Source organism: Telmatherina bonti (assembly GCF_933228915.1).
Source record: "Telmatherina bonti genome assembly, chromosome: 13".
NCBI classification, from domain to species: domain Eukaryota; kingdom Metazoa; phylum Chordata; class Actinopteri; order Atheriniformes; family Telmatherinidae; genus Telmatherina; species Telmatherina bonti.
The window spans coordinates 13362781-13382615 of NC_136611.1; the positions used below are offsets into that span (position 1 = coordinate 13362781).

The following is a 19835-nucleotide window of genomic DNA, read 5'->3' on the forward strand; positions in this document are numbered from 1 at the left end:
ATATATATATATATATATATATATATATATATATATATATATATATATATATATATATATATTAAAAAAAAAAAAAAAATATATATATATATATATATATATATATATATATATATATATATATATATATATATATATATATATATATATATATATATATATATATAAATGTATTCATTCATTCATTTTCCTAACTACTTAATCCAATTCAGGGTCATGAGGAAGCTGGAGCCTATCCCAGCAGTCTTAGGGCAAAAGGCAGGGTACACCCTGGACAGCTTGCCAGTCCAGAGACAAACAACCACTCACGCTCACACTCACTCCTAGGGGCAATTTAGAGTAACCAATTAACCTAACATGCATGTCTTTGGACGGTGGGAGGAAGCCGGAGTACCCGGAGAGAACCCACGCATACATGGGGAAAACATGCAAACTCCACAAAAAATGGCCACTGACCAAAGCTTGCCCCAGCGCTATATACATATATGTATATATACATATATATATATATATATACATATATATATATATATATATATATATATATATATATATATATATATATATATATATATATAAATTCAAATTGTACAATACAAGCCAAATAACCTTTTTTTTTTTTTTTTTAAAGATGATCCTCTTTATAAGCAGAATAATTTTACACACGTTATCTATTCACCATATTGTCCAATAATTACAAGATGTCTGAATAATCTCTATATGTCTGAATAATTACATTAATAATTACAATATGTCTGATATGAAGTGACCTCATGCCATCAATAAAACGATATACATTTATGTATGTTTTCATAAACCGTCTCTAGCTTAAAAAAATGATAGATGACAATGTGAGCAGCTTAAGTTGATCAGTTTGAAACTACCCCTCTCAAAGCCGGTACTGCACTCATTTGTTCATATTTACAGAATGACGAAGCTTGTGCAGTTTTGATAACTGCATGTCACTGCAATACACACATACAAGTCAATGTTCAATAATATTTGTCAAATTCACCAGAATAACTGCAACAACAGCAAACAAGATCATCATGATGAAGAAGTAAGAATTATGTACACCATGTGGCTCGTTGGTGTATTTCTCACAGTTTGTTTTAACAAATGGATATTCTTCAGAACAATACCACAACTTTCTTGTTTTGTTTTTACATTGTCTTTAAGACTGTGTTGTCTATAATTAAACACCAAACAGAGAAAAAAGTAATAACAAAAGCAATTCAGTTTTCAAACACAGAGTTCATGAAAAGAACAGGGCATTTACCAAACTGATGAAAAATCTCTTATATAATAATCTCACAAGCTATATAAGAACACATCAGTGGATTCAGTTTTACTTCTTCTGACAGGTAACTTGACTGCTGAATATGACTCAGAATGTGGTAACAGCTAATTCCCTTATTTATCACACAGTTATTTTAGATTGAAATTATTTTGGTGAAGCGAGTTAGGCACCCAGATGCTTTGCAACACAATTTCACACAAAGATCTGAATACTGATAATGAGAGAAAGAGGCAAAAGAAAAATTGTGAATGTCAAAGATCATTTCATACAAAAACAAATCAGTTCAACTTTCATCTAACCTACTTGTTAATAGTTAAAAACCTGTCATCCATATTTGAACGACATTTCAAGTCTGTGTGGTGAAGTGTTAATTGACAAGTCATCTCACCTTTAAGATTTGTTTCTTTCTTTTATATTATTTTGTTATTAAATTTGATACAATACAATTTTATTTATTTATTAGGTTTTATCACTTTGGAGAACTGATATAACCAACCTAAAACCTTAAGTACATATCCCATACAATCACGACAAAAGAGCTTTTTGAGGGAAAAAAAACGTGCAAGAAAAATTATATGGACACTCCAGAACTCTCCGGACCTCAGCAATCCATCTGATTTTATTGCCTGATTTACTGACAAATTTACAGACTGATGATGATCAACTAGGAGGTTCTTCCTCATTCTGCTGGCTCTACTCCAATCAGCATTTCACCAATAAGAGCCATATGCCCATACAGACATGGGTCGTTTATGTGAAATATAGGCTGACTGAGCACAGAAGTTTTAGTCCAACAGACTCTGCGGTTGTCCTCAAAATGCATGTCTATACACCAAACAAGCAAAAAAAGGACCAAATTCTACCAGAAAATATGTGATTTTTTCTGCATATGGAAAACATAATTCCACAGTCAGAAGTCATTAAACAACAATGTTTTGGTTGGAAGCTATTTTCTGAAGGGCACTGCTGCTTTATGTGAAGCATCAACATCGTCACATTGTGACAAATGTGAGCATCATTAATAGTGCAGCAGAAGCTGTGCTGCAGCCCCACTCTGGGTATTTTATCTCTGTGATGACATCACTTTAAAAATGGAGTTAAATTAAAGAAATTAAAATAACCACAAATTTAAAAAAACAAAAAAACAAAAACAAAAACAAATGAACAGCCAAGAGGTCACCCAAAACATGTCACAGAGAAAAACTATTCAGTTGTATTAATAACAATTTTACTGATCATAGTGATAATTTTGCTTGATATTTGACAAAATGCTGACCGGAAGGACCAAAACTAAGCAGAGGGAGGCCAAAAAAATTAGAAAAGATGGAAGTCAAATTGAAAAACAAAAAATGGAAATGAGAATACGATCAAAATGTGAAACAAAATTTTAAAAAATGAGACAAACAAAAAATGCTATGAAGAGATGCGGAAGGATTGCAAAAAAACATGTAAACTCCCATGTGACACATTGCTGAATTTCCATATCAAATGGTATCTGCATATTTTTTAGATGTAGATTTTTGCTTTGTGATTCTCAGCACAACTGAGGTCTGTGCCATGGAGGCTGGTTGCATCAGAAGCATTGTTCAAGTTTCATGCCATTCAGCTATGGGTTGGGGAAAAAAAACACAGTTCATTCACCGGAGCTTCTGGTGTATTTATGTGAAAAAGAGCTGTTCTGCTTCCTAAAAAGGCATTAGTTTGCGTGTAGTAACAGGTTGCCCTTTTGACAGCTCCAAAGAAAGATTCATCCAATAGGAAAACTCCCCCAGAGGCAAACCAGTCTGAGAGAGTAGCAGCGAGCTGGGAGACACTCTGTGGATGCAGGGTTTTCACTTCACACAGTCAACTTGATCAGATCAGAAGCAAACGTTGCTTGTTGCTGAAGACTAAACTGCTTCATCGCGAAGTGGAAAACACGCAGAGACACAATTTCAAACATAATCTCACTCCTCCTGCACGGAATGAGAATTTGAGCCAAACTGCACATTTAGACTATTAAAAGATTGGAATTCAAGCCCAAATGTCTAAATCACACAGCTGAAATCCCACTAATATACCCCACACTGAAAAAAATGTGTCTCACGAGTGGGAGGAAAAGTCGCGCTTGGAGGACGTGATGCAAAGTGACACTTGGTGTCCGCAGGATTTCTGCCGCGCGCGGAAAGGGACGCGTCTCATCCAAACACAGCTTCCAGTAGAGCCGCAATTACATAACTTCACTCCAAAAGCTCCTGCTTTGAGGGGGAAAAGTATGCGCAAACGAGCCGATGAAGCTCGCGGAGAAATGTAAAGATGAGGATAAAAATAGCAGGAATAACAACAAGTAGCCTGGCGATCAGACCCAGGCGCCTCTTTTCCTCCACCTGCAACTATTATAATCTCGTTTGTTGCAAGACAACAACAATAAATAAAAAAAAAAGAAATAATAGAAATGTTTCCCACCTGCATGATTTCCTGTGTTATAACGGTGACAATGGTGGCTGAGCTCTGCGGAGTGTGTCCTCTCTGCGCGGACCCTCAACCTCCGACTGCCGCTCCTCTGGATGCGAAGGAATGTGCGCATCCACACACACATAGAGACACGAAGGGGGGTGGGGTGGGGAGAGAGGTGTGTGTGTGTGGTCACAGAAGAAACAAGAGGATATCCACATATTCCATAATTACACGAGGACTGCCACCAGACAAGTGGATTTGATTTAGTTTATTTATTATTAGTGACACCTGGACAGATGTGATGAGGAATTATCAGCTGTTTTTATTTTTTTATTTTAAACTCAATGCTATAAATGTACTTGTGTGTGTTTTTCTACTTTTAGTCTTGTAACATTACTTTTCATAGTTAATAAGCTCTCACTAATGATGCTTCACACTGCAGAGCGCTTATTGGTCATTTTTCAGATTTTGGGTTGCCAGACTGATGAAAAACCCCTCTGGTGGTGTTAAAACAGCCGTGTTTGTGCTTTGTGAAATGTTGGTTCTTCTGTTTGTTCATTGTCTTTTCTGAATTTGTTTCTGTGCTCTGTGTTTTTTTTATGGCCGATGTCTTAATTTTGTCGTGTTTTCTGAAATATTTGTTGTTGTTGTTTGTTGCCATATTGTAAATGAGATAATTAACAAAATGCCACAGAAAGACTGAATGTGCATCGTGGGAATGAGTGCCACTAGATTAATTATTCATATGTGGCCTGTAATAGATTAACTGGGTAAAATTACTGAATGAAATGCATCTGTTAAAAACTTAAAGCTGCACATGTGGTGAATTGCTTCAGAGCTCTTTATTATCAGATCATTTAGATGCCTCACCACAGCTGTTGTTGTTAACCCTTTGTGGAGTGAGAACTTTGATACATATAATCGATCTAAAACTCTCTTCAGTGTTAAGCATGTTGAACAAATAAGAATTTTAAAGATCTGTTTTTTAAAAAAATATATATGACAAAGTTGTGAGATTTACAACGGGCCTTGAATGCAGCATCATACGAAAAGCATAATTTTCCATTTACCATTAATATAGTTTTCTCCTATACTGGACAGTCTGGTTTTGTCCTCTATTATCTCTGTAGCTTGTTAAAGCAAGTCAACATACCTTTTCGTGTGTGTAGGTGTGTGTGTGTGGGTGGTGTGTGTTGTGGGGAGTGTTCAGTGAGTGATTGTCTTGAGAGTTATTGGTACAGAAATGCAATTAAAGCCTTGCAGAAGAAATCATGTGCACTTGGTGGGAACCTGAATCCTTTTAGGCAACATGGTTTTCAGCTGCCTGGAGCAGAAAGAAGTAGTAACATGGCAAAAAGCAATCAAGCCAGGTCAAGCTTCTTAACACATCACATTGATTGCATAATGAACAGCCAAGAATTGTAAACAGCCTGCAGGATGCTTGAGGGTCGGCCATCTGTCTAATTAAACTGATACCTATTAGACACCAAAGCTGCAGACATGTTTCTGTATTTTCACAGGGTTCAGGCAGCATAAAAGGTCACATACAATAAGGCTAAATCTTAAAGCAGCCTCCTGTATATTCACTATATTCTGAAAATAGTGTAACCAGGACTTACTGGATTGGAGGTATAGTGGTAAAAGGAAAAGTGCCAAATTATCACCAGACATACTGCATGCTGCTCATCAAATACACAAGATTTATTCATGCAAACCCTCCGAACTATTATGTTTTACTTTCCTTATTAGATTTCTGTATCATTAACAATCATGATTCCACACAACACAAAACATTCACACAATGGATATTTTATAGTTTACATTGAAATGTTATCTATCTATTATACCACAACAAGTTATTTCTTTTATATACTTTTTGGGGTAGAAACTATACGAACATGGTTTGAAGTTCCTAAAACACCAAAGTCATTATTATCTGACTTTTAAACTCTGCAAGTCCTCTGATTCACTCCATCACAAGTTGATGTCTTTTTTTTCTGAGGGCATGTAGACCATAGGAACGCTGCACTACATAATCTTTGCATGTAAAACTAAAACCAAGTCTGTAGTTATTAAAATGAAAATCCTCCTGTAGCAAATTTGCAATCTCATCTTGCACAGTTTAATTTGACGGTGGGATTAAATGCCTCTGGAGGTTTGAATAAATTAAGTGGTACTCCAACAACCTCTGTACTGTCTTTAGTGTCAGCATGCGTCCCTTTAGATTGAAAGCCGATTGAAAGTTAAGGCTTGGCTGGCTGACATCAACTGCTGCATCTCAGAGTTGACTCAGCAGCTGTTTTAGAGCCTTCACACATCGCACACGCTCTTCCTCACCAAAGGAAGTTGTGTCTTTCACAGATTTTTTTGTCCAAGTTTAACTTATATTCACTATAACTTGTAAAAGGTATACCTGTGGGCAGCATGGTGGCATAGTGGTTAGCACTGAGCCCTCATGGCAAGAAGGTTGCTGGTTTGAGCCCTGGCTGGATGGAGGTTTAAAGAACAAAGAGTTTGCATGTTTTCCCTGTGCATGGATGAGTCCTCTCTGGGTACTCTGGTTTCCTCCTACCTACAAGTCATGCATGTTAGGTTAATTGATCACTTATTGCATGATAGTCACTTTAACTGTAAGCTATAGCATTAAGTATAAACTGCAGAATAGAAAATATCTTACAAAATCATTTGAGTCAGATGTAAGGTGGCTTTTTTTTTAACTTAACTTTAACTTTTGAAGGGGAAATATCAGTGTTTTTTTCACATGAGAAATGTCTATAATCTATTCAAAGCATGCAGTCAATTGATAAAATCTAATGACTTGCAAACAAACTCAACTCTAAGTGTGTAGCAGTAGGCTTCACCTCCACCACCCACAAAGCTGAGGAGCATTTGAATGTTATTGATATTGATCCAGTTCAACATGAACTTTAGAGTGAGTTTATGAACTATAATGTGATGTTAAGTGCATACTTATCTAGTAATTTGCAATGTGGGTTACATCATTTGATTTATTTTTTAGGTAGGGTTGAGTGTGGCGCTTAGGAGTAGTCGTTTCATGTGCTGCATTAAACTGTTGCCATTATAAACTGTTGTTTTTTGGTTTTTTTTTATTATTGCTGATTCTGTTGTTTCACTTGAATGAAATATTTACTACACTTTTTTGTTCGTTTTTGTGGTTTAACTTACGTTTGCTTCTATAACTTCTCTGGAAAGCAAACCCTCAAGCAGATTCAACAAAATTCATGTTGGTTGTAAGTTACATCATGCGGTCTGATGAAAATTTAATGCTTGAGTTATACACTCACATCGCATTATATTCATTTAACACAAGCAGAACTTCTTATTGTCCTCTCAAAGACTGACATATCTGCTCATTTTGGTGTAGTTTGGTGAGAAAAATGCTCTGCTGACTGTAAATATTTTGATGTCGAAATTTGAGGGCATGAAGAACATAGTCTGGTAAAAGAAAGAGCAAGAAGAAATGATCATTTCTGGAACCTAAGCTCTTATCTGAAAAGAGACAAAGTGGACTCTTTTGCTAATCTCAAATCTGCCAGATCCTGTTATCTTCATCTCTGCCTCTCCTCTCCTTTATCTTTGCCCTGAAAGCTTTTTATAATGCACATAACTGCATTGTTCTCCAATGACATTCAATGAACAAATGCATGTGTTCCCATAAGATGAGCATCACAAACAAAAACAAAATAACATATTAATCTGAGGTACAAAATCTTTAACTCTCCATTTGCTTCTCTTCTCCCTGTTGTGTCTTTGTTTTCTCCGCCGTCTGGGTTTAACCTCTCATTCTGTAAGCCTCCCCCTTATCTATCCACACACATTGTGCATTTGTCTTCCTCACAGTGAGGAAGGATAACAGATATCAGAGAAAACAGCTCAGGAGGACTTATAATCAGCACAAAGGTCAGCTCAAACAGCTCATTCAGAATAAACATAATGGATGCAGCTCCTGGAGGTACATCGAACCCTCTGATTCTGGTGTGGGGATCGAGTTTTCCATGGATGGATTGAACTGCCTGAGTCTGCTTCTTTACCCCCAAGGATGGCTCTGCTCTTTGCAGAGGAGAGGAGTTTACAACAAGGACATGAGGAATACCTTAAATTTTGAGTCACAGCTGTGTGTTCTTGCAGTAGAAATGAATGAAAACATGACTGGGGTTTGTCTGACAAAGTTAACAGCTGTATGGAAAAAAATATGCTTAAAATCAATACTTAACGGCAGTTATCAAGGATGCAACTTCTACTTTAGAGATGTCCAAAGCTAAAGATATTTCTGCCCTCAAAACAAATAAACAAAAAGAAGACCAACTCAGGAGCCCCCTCTATATGTCTTTTCTTCTCACGTTGCTTTAATAGATTTTTAGATACCGCAAGTCATAGAAAGGTCAGTTTTTAACTCAAGTTCAGATTTGTGGTGCATAGACTCGTGTTTCTGACTCTTTTCTATCCAATTTATCATATGATGGTTTCTTTTGGAGGTCCTGATCTCTACTTCTTTGAAACCATCTGCCAAATGAAGCCGATGAGCCCCATCTGTTCTACATGTAACATCATGACATTTGCACTTATAAATCTAAACCTTGAATGTCTAACATCACTCCAAACACCAGCCTGATCACACCACACAGTGCATAAAAATGTTCACTTATCAATTTATTAAATGCATAACGGTATAAAAGCCACTGCAATGTTTTCCATTTCTCACTTTATTAGGTTACATTAAACAAACCCGTTACCCTTTGCACATTCATATTTAAGCTTAACCATGTATTTTTTATGCCTAATCTTAACTAAACTCCACTGACAACAAAATTAAATAGTGAAAATTTATTAGATAACATTGTGTCTGATGGGACTTGATCTCTTTTCTTTTACATCACATTCTGTGATGCTACATAATCTAATCCCTGCTTCCTTCTTATAAACACAGCATCCACAATCCCATTTATGATTAATGTAAAGTGTACAATTTGCGAATGAAAATGAAAGCAGGTCAGAGCTTTTGTTCTTAGAAATAAAGTAAATTACAGTTTGAGGCATTAATATGAAGCTTAAACATAACTTTTAGACATTATATTGTGACACTGTGTTGTGCATGTTGTGCTGATAAGTTCTAGCAGTAAAATTATGTATTTCTCTGTGAATAGTCATCACAAAAAACTTCCATGTTAATGAAAGATATTCTCAGACACTTTGCAACTGTAAAGCTGCTTCAGTCTTCCTACTATATCAGAGCTACCAAACACCTGGCTCCCAACATCTTCACCTTCATCAAACCGCCTCCTTTCATCCCGTGAGCGTCCTTTGACCCGTTTTAAAGGTCATCTCCATCCCTCTGTGTAGGCAGCTTGATCTAAAATTGAGGTCTGCTGAGGCCAGCTCAGCATTTTCACAGCTCACAGAGGGTGTTAATTGCTTAATTGTATCACAAAGCACAACTGTGTTAAAGCCAGTGGTTTTTTTTTGTGTGTGTGTGTGTGTGTGTGTGTGTGTGTCTAGATTGCTAAGCACAATCACACGTGCATGTGCACACTTTTGGTTGTCTGGAACCACGTAAAATACAACAAATACTGTATGATATATAAATCTACGAACAACATATTCATTTAGACTTAAAAAAAATGGCACAGTGAAGCACATAGGTTTGTCAGTAAATACTGAATATGCAAAATATACATATGTATACTTGGCTTAACTCTTCTATATTCGTCAGATTGAGTTGGAGAACTTTGTCCAGTTCTTTTCGACAATTCAGAACTGAGTAAGCTGCACCCAACATTGTGGGATCAACTGTTTCTTGTATTTTAACAAAGGAACTATTGCAGGGAGAGGGGGGAAACAAAAACAAAAACTAAAAAAAAAGAAGAAAAAACAAACAAAACAAAACAAAAGCAATAAAAAAATTGCACAACCTTCCAGGAGGACATGGCAACACCTGCACCCAACTAGACTTGCAGCAGTGCGACTTGCTCTTGTCTATGATGTCCTCGACTGTTTGATTTCTTGCTCGGGTTGTTTTTACTCTCAGATGAAAGTCACTTTGGAGAAAAGCGTCTGCTAAATGACTGTAGAATGTGGGAGGATAAAATTATATCTTCACTGTCAAAACTGAATCTTGAGCATCAATCTGTCTTTTCAACTGCTTTTTTATGATCCACATCAGCCAGAAAAATGCAGATGCACAGATGCAGCAGAGTGACTGAAATTACATCCTCAGGGCACCACAGTAGCACAAACAGCAGCTCCTTTCTGACTCAAATTAACTTTCAAACAAACATAATTTAGCTTTCCATAGTTTTCCTTCGAATGAACTAAGAATAGAAACTTGCTCATATAGTTGTGTTTTTTTTCATATCATGTAGACAATATTTTTTTCACAGAGGATTAGCTAAAAAATCATTCAGTCCCCCCTCCGAAGCTAATGTTTATGAATCTACACCATGCATGGCAGCTTAGAATCTGTCGCCATGGTGGCAAAAGGCGGTGACGGATGGGGGGGTTGATGATCAAAGTAATGTAAATTTTTGTCTGCTGCAGACAGAGGTTCCCCAAGACAGAGCTTCACAGCTGGACTGACACAGTCAGTAATTTGCCTTCACCTATGGAAGAAACTGAAGAACGACACACAGACACACAACAGCAGCAGCTTGAGAGTAATTCGCCCCTCTGGATTTCATGTTTCTATGGAGAAGTATGTCTATTTTTAGAAGCAATAAAAATAGATTTTTCTGTTGCTCCGATGCTTGGAATCATGTCTGAATTTACCCCACAGCCTTCACTGTATATTGTTGTCTAATGTATGTGTTTCTCTTATTGTGTGTTAATCTGTGTTGACTTATTTTTTAAAAAAAAAAAACCAGAAAAACTTCCAGTCTTCCCACTTTCTGGCTGTCTTTCAGCATGATGGTCAGAAGCATGAATGGTTTCCAGGGAAAGTGTGGAAAATGAAGTGTAAGTGGTCTCAGTGACACTGAAGTTGATCTGTGTGGTCTCAGAGCACACTGACACTCAGGATGGTGAGAACAACAGAGCTGGGGGTGAAATGAGAAAAACGCTGTGACCTCCTTAGACGCATAAAACCACTCAAAAAAAGTTCCAAGTAGATGAACATTTTTCCACAAGAACGATTACTGTAGCCTGAGCATTGAAGCTGAAACAGATTCCAACCATGATGGAACTGCTTCATCTCCCAGCTTTATGGTGTGGACATGAAGCAGAGAGGGACACTAGCGACTTATTGTGGAGGCGAGGTGGAGGGTGAGACAGGCAGCAACTTTGTAGCCTTGGAAACAGTTGCTAAGTAGCAAACTAAGGCATCCCCAAATGAGCATGGACAAAGATCCAATTGTAATGGGAGACTAGGTGTGGGAAAAGAGAAGAAGAAGAAGAAGAAATTCCAGCATTTTCAAGGTTTCCAAGAAATTTTCAAGGATGTTCAGAATTTCATGTGACTGTTGGGAACCAAACTGTGAGACTGAATGAAAAGGAGTTAGAAAGCTGATTGTCTTTTCCTCGTTTATTTTCATTCATTCATCTTCTATACCACTTAGTCCAACTGGGTCACAGGTAAGCTGGAGCCTGGAGAAGCAGGGTACGCCTTGGACAGGCTGCCGGTCCATCACAGGGCCAACACACACACAGAGAAAGAACCATTCATGCTCACATTCACTTCTAGGACCCACACACACACACTGCCGAGATAAAAGCAGTTTTCTTGCTTGCAGATTGTCAGCAGTTGTCGGCCCTGCACAGTGATATCTGAAAGCAAATACAGGAGGACAAACATCTTATAAAACCTGGATGCTTCTAGATGCAGAGGACATGTTGTCCTGTCTTGTTAAGTATTGTTCTGATTTTTTCTTCATTGTTTTGGTTTTAGATTGTAGTTGGATACAAGATCCAGCCCCATTTGTTCCAGGTTTGAATAATAACTAATAATAAACAATAATAAAACAATAATAACAAACAATAACAATATTAATAATGTTAAACAATAGTAATAATTAACAATAATTTGGTTTAGAAATAACACAAAACGCACTTTCACAGCATTAACCTTGCATGCTGAAGGGCATCTAATGTGTTACAATGTGATGCCAGGGAGTCCTGACAAAGCGTCGGCATATGACGTGTTGGGAGAGAGACAGGCTCGCTCCTCTATCTTCCTCCCCATTTGCATCGCCTCATCTTCTCCCTTGCTGCTGTGAAATCTGAGTGACAGAAAACAGGGACAAAGAGGACATCCCATTAATATGCTAATCCATGCAGGGATGACTTCAACATGTGAAGCCGAGTCAGAAATACATGTGTGTCATCTGTGAGGCAAACTGTGTAAAATCAAAGCTCAGGGAGGAGGAGGGTGAGATGAGCACACCGTGGAAAATGAGCTGAGGCGACATGCATAAAAACTAAGGTTTGCAGGTCTGTGGCGAGGGAATCCCCATGTCATCATGAGCAAAAAGTAATACAGCGCCTCCCCAGAATCTCTGGAATAGAAACAGTGTCTTGCTGGAGCATGCAACATATGAAATTGCCACGTTTGGCTTTGATTGTTCTTCTCTGGCATCAATAATCCATGCAGCTTGCTTTTGTGGGGTGACAGCAAAGCACTAGGGGCTTATGTAAGATTGTCAAGTCTAAGAGTTGGGGATGACCCTTCGGGGTCTGACTTACTGACAAAGGGAGTTTATAAAGAAAAGAAAATTCTCCTCCCATCTATACTGTACAAAACAGACATAAAGTCATTTTGCTTGTACTGAAAGCAGTGACATCTTCCACCCGCAACCCATTTGTTTTTAGGCTGATACGATCTTTGGTAGCCTGGAATGGTCTGAAATGATGTTTCCAGAATCTCCTCTGCCTCATTGACTGCTGGGATGAGCCAAAACAACCCACTCTTCCCTCTGTCCTGTCAGTAGTCTCCCTCTGCCTCACATTGGAAGACAGAGATAGACAGCCAGGGAGGCTGTTTCATCCCATTCCCCTTATCTCCTTGGCCGAAATCCCATGCTTCCAGAAAGCCATTTAAAGGCCAGAGAGACAGAAGAGAGAGAGAGAGCAAGTCACGAAGATGCAGAAATGCAGCCTCATGATAACGTTGCAGGCTTCAGGTTCACTTTATACACAACAGGCTACATCCCTGACACATATTCACAGGTTGATCATGCATATAAGGCAGAGCAGTGAGTACAGGAAAGAAAAACATCTAATGAACGTCCTGTTTTACATTAAGCAACTCTAAATTATTCTCAATTTATAAAAAAAAACAAAAAACCACACACAACAACTATGGATCATGTAAATGTTCGGTAATGGTTTGCCACTCGTTGACCTACATAAAGATCAAGATCTGAGGATCAAGATACTAGCTGGGCTCAAGGGGTCCGAGCCCTCAAAGCCACACTTGTTTGTGTGCTGCAGCAAAGCTTCAAATGAGCAGACCCACTGCTGCATCGCTCTGACTCAAAGACAGACTGCCTGACTGACCTGATTTTGTCAAAACTTCCTCCAAGTGTCAAGTATAGCTCAGAATTACAGCCTTAACAGTGTTATAAAGGATAGCTGTGGGTGAAAGTGTGGCCAATTAAAAAGTGGAAACCCCAATCAGCAGGAATGCTCTTTGCTGCTTTCCAGGATGCAATTAATCTCAACCTGGATGGTGCTGGTTAATTAAATATTAAGGCAGCTTAAATGGCTGCAGCGTCTCTTTGCTTTATCGGTCACTTCCTAAGAGGACAGTCCCATCTTGTTTCACTGCTTTCCATTTGGAGATTGCTTCCCATCTCTTCGTGAGGTAGACAGGTGAAGCAGATGCGTTGTTCTTTAGAAAATTAAAGATAACTTCTCCCATGAGCACAGGGACATTTCAGTACATAGCACAACAATGGTGCAAGGGAGGTGGGGGCATTTAGACTCTTCAAACAGACGTGTCAGTATGAGGAATTACACAACACATTTTCAAAAGTATTCGTCATAAATAAATCCATAAAAATGAAATCCTCTTTTCCTGCCGCTGGATGCATGCTCAGCCCCTTCAGCAGATGAATTCTGCGTTCCAGAGGAGTTTGGGATTACATTGACAGGCAATCTACTGTAAGGTTATAATCTGCTCTGTCTGTGCCCGCGTCTCTATCTGCCATCATGCTGCTGCTGTTATTCAACCAGAGCAGGTACAGCAGGAGCAATGTTTACTGCCAAAATTACTTTTTTTTATGGAAGAAGAAACTACATATGTCTTTAAAATATATATTTTTAAAAAAATCAGGGATATATTGCTTCGATCTGCAGTGACGTTTTCTAACCTTTCATACACACACATGCTTTGTATTATGACATCACACTATTACAGGATGAACACCACCTTTAGGAGACTAGTGGTTTATCACATTACTAGCAAACGGTGGAGAGATTCTGAAAGATTTAAGAGACAATTATTATCTGAACATGAGCTAAAATGATTGTTTTCTGACCAAAAAATTAAGATGAAACTTTATTTTCTCACAACCAAACTGCATTTCAGCACATCCTTGCACATCTAATAAATTGTTTAACACACACCCAACTTTGCATGCATCAATTAATTCAATGTTAACACTTTAACTTATTCAGAGGACTACAAGCCTTTAATGTTTCATTCTGCAAGTGCAACTTGATAGGCTTAATTAAGTTACTTTATGCTATCTTTAATCTGAGATTTATTCATCTTCAATCTAGTAAAACCTACATTTAATTTTTTTAAACTGCTGCATTAATCTTGCCCAACCTATATGCTGGCTACAAAAGCCTAAATTGATCAGTCTATACCCAAAGTTAATACGTGTTCTTACATGAATGCTTCCTACATTTAAACTATTGTTGTATTTTAATACACACACTTTATGTTTAATGTCTATAATCACGGCTCAGTGGCATTTCTACCCCAGAACGTAACCAGACACCAAACATATCTGTCCACTGCAAATTAAAAAGATATTTTAAAGTAGTGATAAAATCATCATAATCTGATATAATAGGAAATCTTTATTCTAATTACAGTGACTCATGGAGTCCACAGCACATGACCCCATGAAAACCACTGCTGAATGTGTTTGGAAATGTTCATGTTTGTACACTTTAATTAATAGACAAACAAAAGAAGGCGAAAATTTTGGCACATACCAGCTGTTTGATCAGTAGATCCTGCACTAAGCTGTGTTATTCAATTTCTACAACTTCTATTTTCTTTGTTCTTTCTGTCTCCCTCTATTCCCTCTTTCTCCACTTTGGACCACTCTGATTAACTTCTTATAGTCAAATACAGAAATGCCGAACAGCAACTTGATTCTCAGGACCCAGCATGCAAATCAAAATAGGGACAAATGTGAGAAAGTGTGATTTACATGTCATGTAATGTGTGATTTTAGATATATGATTCACAGATACGCAATACTTCTCCTCAGAAACCCTGGTGTCAGCTGATCACGGCATGCTGTCAGACTGAGACAGAGGCCAGATGTGTCTGTCAGAAAGATTAAAGCTTTGCGAGGATTAACACTGTCTGACCAACACCACGCAACCTCCTGGCCCCAACATACTGAAGAATAACCAGCAGCACACACAGATTTATTCATGTCAAGCATTTCTGTCTGCGTGTGAATGCTTAAATCATTCAGCTGTCTGTACGTTTTGCTCACATACCAGCTTTGGCATTCCTGGAGTACTGAGGGTTCCCAACCCTCATATCTATACAACTTCTGTGATGTAATTTCTCTGAAACCAGGCTTGATGAAAAAAAAAGAAAAAAAAAAGAAAAATCTGATTATTTGGTTGGGTAACTGGATAACAGCAGAGCAACAATCCTAAAACTAAGCAGACTCTCTGTGAAATAAAACAGAGGAAAGATTATGAAAAAATGAGGCAGAATTTTTAATTTAATGTCAGTAATGTTTAATATTTTAAGACCTTTGATGTGTCCCGACAGATTATGCGGCCCCACAAAAAAATAATGAAACGGCCCCACCTTGTGGCTATTTTACGTTACTACACCATCCGAAATAAACACAAATCGAGTACAAGTTTCAATTAATGACACCTCCAATAACAATTTTTAAAACGAAATTTAGACTTGTGTATATTCTCCACCAATAGGTTTAAGTCTTACATAGCTGCAACAAATTAGTATGTTTTACCAGGGAATTATGCACCTGTATGAAACAAGTATTTTCATTTTATCTCCACAAGTTTTAGCAGCAACAATTTACAATCCAAGTGTTCATTTTATTATAATAAAATTTGGTTCACCAGCTCTTACTCACATGCTGTAATTATTACTGAATGAATAAATACCGATCTGTCCTCAGCATCACTTTCTCCTTTCTGCAACAAGTCTGTTAAACTATAAAATGCCTTTATTACTTTCCATAAACAGCCCAAGTTTGAGGATTTTAGCCAGAAAATATATTTAATAAACTACTAGATCTGCAGTACTAAAGTCTCATCATTTAAAATGTATAAGCATTGTTTATTCATTCAATCCCATGCTTTTTTTTTTTTTTTTTTAAATTATTTTTAGTATTATTTTTTTTTAGTTACAGATAAGAACTTGGTAATATACAGCACACTTCTGATTGTGTCAACTGCATACAATAGCAGAAGACTTTTGACTATGATACTGTAGATTTATACTGATACAGACAAGACTTGGGAAGTTCACTGTGCGAGAATGAAAACTAAAGCCCCTTGTGGAATTTGAACCCTGAATTACCTTCAGTGTTGTGACATACAAATGAATCAATTTACTTAATACAAAGACAAACTGGGAAACAACTTAACACTATGAGGGTCCTGACGGTAAATGTTGAAATGCATTGTGAAGAGCAACAAAAATATAGACAAACAGAAAGGAAATCTGGAATGGAAATCATTTAATCTGGGCTGGATTTATGAATACAAAAACATTTTGAGCTGATCGCCGGTGCGAAACCACAGGAATTATTTACAAATGTGTTATCTACAAAACAACAAAAAAAAAAAAAAACCCTTAAACTGCAAAGAACAGACAGAGCGAGACAGAGAGAAGCTGAAGGAACAAGGGCTGGGATTTACACTGGGAACATCAGGACCAATCTCTACCACTGGGAAGCTTCGGATAAACACAGCATCAACGGAGGAAGGTGGATGTCCTCGCATGCATGGAGATCAGAGATGCTGCAACATCACTTAGGTCCTTCAATCACTCAGGAAGAGTCCCAAGCATCTACTTTTCTCCATTCTCCCCTTTTGGTCTGCTGCAACTTAAGAAGCCTCTTCGTCGATCTTTGGAGCGAGGTAGTATTTAACGTGTCCCATGTCAGCAATCTTGTACTCCACCACTGCAGAGAGAAAACAGTCAAGTCTGGGATTGGATAACATTCTAAATATATTGATATGCTATCAGGAAGAAGGGCACGTGCTTACCGAGGGGGATATCAGCAGACATACTGAGGGTGACTGTCTTTGACAGTGGTGTGGCCTTTGTGAAGAAGTTCAGGTAGTTCAGGGCAAATATCAGCTGGACAGGTTCATTCATCTCAATAGTAACCTGAAGATCAGAAAGTAAATGGAAATAATTTACTACATACAAAGTACTACGGGAAAAGTACATTTTCTTTCTTTGTTTTGCAACTGCAAAAAAATAAATAAGCCTGAAGGAATCTGAATAAAAACTACCTGTGTATGTTTCACAGGACTTTTATCTAACTTTTTTTTAACTCACCGCCTCATCTTCCTTGTCAACGTTGCTGGTCTGGGACAACTTGATGTTTCCTGTTCCCAGCTCTCCAGAGGCAGAGAACTTGACTCCATCCTTGGCACAAGAGATCATGACGGCATCTCCGATCTGCGACAGGTCACGGCAGATGCGCGCAAACTCGCCAGAAGGCATTTTCACGACACAGCTATATTCCTGCTCCTGACGGGACAGACAGGCAACGAAGGATTAGGAGAGTAAAAGGAAATGAATGATCGATCAAAAACTAAAGATTAGTGGCAAAATGACTTACTGGAATCCCAAGCTGCTCCACATCCAGGTCCATAAGCTTCATCTCATAGTCTGAGACTTTCTCCTGATCTGCAAAAGTGAAAAGATAAACAGTGTTTTGGGGAGAAAAAAACTGCAACCACTTGGCCCTGGTTGAACAGACTGGATTTAAGATTTAAAGCAAAGTACTTACTGACTGTCTCAAAAACAAGAGCAAGTGTGTCTGCATTGTCTTCAGCTCTCAGAGTGATGATGTCTTCATTCCCAGCACATTTTAGGATCTTTGACATACTGGAATAAAGCAGCAGACAGGCAAAAGTTTGTTACAAATTGAAAGAATCAACAAAAGAGACAACACATCTCAGAAATGTGAAAACAGAATAACAAAAGTGGGACATAAATAACATATTTAAAAAACAAAAAGACAAAATAACATGAATTAGGACTAAAAATAGTCTTAAAAACACCCCCACCAAAAAAAATATATATATATATAAATTTTAATTTATTTGGTTGAGTTTCCTCCACAGGGTGGCCAGGCTCTCCCTAAGAGATAGGGTGCCTTGGGATCCCCCAGCAGAGTAGGCAAATGTGGCTGGGGAAACTGCAACTATTTGGTCTGGGCTTCCCTACTTAGGCTGCTGCCCCTGCGACCCGACCCCGGATAAGCGGCAGAAGACGGATGGATTCATTTCATGCCGTGCTGATGTATAGACATATGTGTCGATTAAGAGAGTCAACAAATGCAATTGTAATGGTTATGACTGAGCAAAAATTAAGTGACATGGTATTTCTCCTGTTTTTGGAAGCACTGGAATAAATGTCTTTCTTTACAGATGTTTTTATAAATATGTGTGTGTGTATATATAGGCTATGTGTCTATGCATGAATATGTGTTTTTTAGTTTTCTTTCTTTTTTTTTTCATTAATTGCTGATATGGGCCGATGTGTCTGGATTAAAGAATAAAGTAAGTAAGTGTTTGTTTTGTTTTGTTTTTTTTAAAAATGACAAATATCTGATAAACAAACTAATTAATCACATTAAAGAGAGAAAAAAAGTCATTTTTGCCGCATTTGAACAAAGACGCCGGTGCAAAGTTACAAAAGGCGTGACGGAAGTGGAAGTTCCCGGGTTAAACAACAATTCCCGCCAAGGCGACCGGCGGAGTTTGGCGCTCAAATGACGTTTCTATCTGACATAAAGCATGACACAAAGTTTCTAAAACTACCGTACATGCCATTTGACATGTCCAAACCATTTACCAGTCTGTCGTCTACATGTGTACAAGTCTAAAAACAGTTCAACATGAAAACAGTCATTAAACAGTTAACTTGGTGAGTTTCGATACAGAAACATGCCCAGACATCTCCGCCAAGATGGCCACCCTCTTTGTCAGCTGAACTACTACACTATAAACTACATTTTGCTTTCAAAGGACGCGTAAAGCCTGAGATCCAGTGTTGTAAACAGTTGCAATGTTTACAAAAGTGCTCTAAACAACTATACGATTACTTGTTAGGCGCCGAAGGTTAAATCTACAGCTAGCCGCATCAGTCTGAACAGATGCCATAGTTTCTGTAAAACCACCCAGTCTGAAAGTAAACTAAAACACCTTTTTCTATCAAAAACGTGAATTTAACTTGTCCAACCTGCTGAGGTTGACCCCCATGGCGAGGTTTCTGTCGCAGCGGTAGGAGTCGAAACCATCGTGCCGCAGAGTCAGCTGCACCAGAGAGACGTGAGAGGAGTCCATGCTCTGCAGAGAGATGCCGGACGAGCTGACATCCCAGCAGGCTTCTGTGATCAGATCCTTCAGGGCCTCCAGCACCTTCTTCAGGATAGAGCCTTGGACCAGTCGAGCCTCAAACATGGTTGCTGTGGAGTGTTACGTACGCGTGGAGGAAAGGAGAACTACTGCCGCTTTTCGCCTTGCGCTGCCTGATCGACTGTCAAAATGCGGAATCACCACGACGCAGACAGCTTTCTGGTACAGTTTTGGCTTCGTGTGGTTATATGGTTAACTGATTCAGCAGCAGTGAGTAGATACGATTCTCACAGCGGATCGCAAGTTTGAGCTGCAAGCG

The 19835-nt window shown here is 38.3% G+C and overlaps 1 protein-coding gene across 1 annotated transcript; it reads right to left on the reverse strand.

The window, feature by feature from the left end:
- Positions 1-16659: 16659 nt before the first annotated feature.
- Positions 16660-19816, reverse strand: pcna (proliferating cell nuclear antigen). Its single transcript, XM_079251592.1, has 6 exons — positions 19401-19816; positions 17944-18041; positions 17773-17840; positions 17487-17681; positions 17189-17312; positions 16660-17103 (listed from the first exon to the last, which is right to left on the reverse strand). Exons 1-6 carry the CDS (start codon positions 19619-19621, stop codon positions 17027-17029), a joined length of 783 nt encoding a protein of 260 aa, XP_079107718.1. The 5' UTR covers positions 19622-19816; the 3' UTR covers positions 16660-17026.
- Positions 19817-19835: the final 19 nt, after the last annotated feature.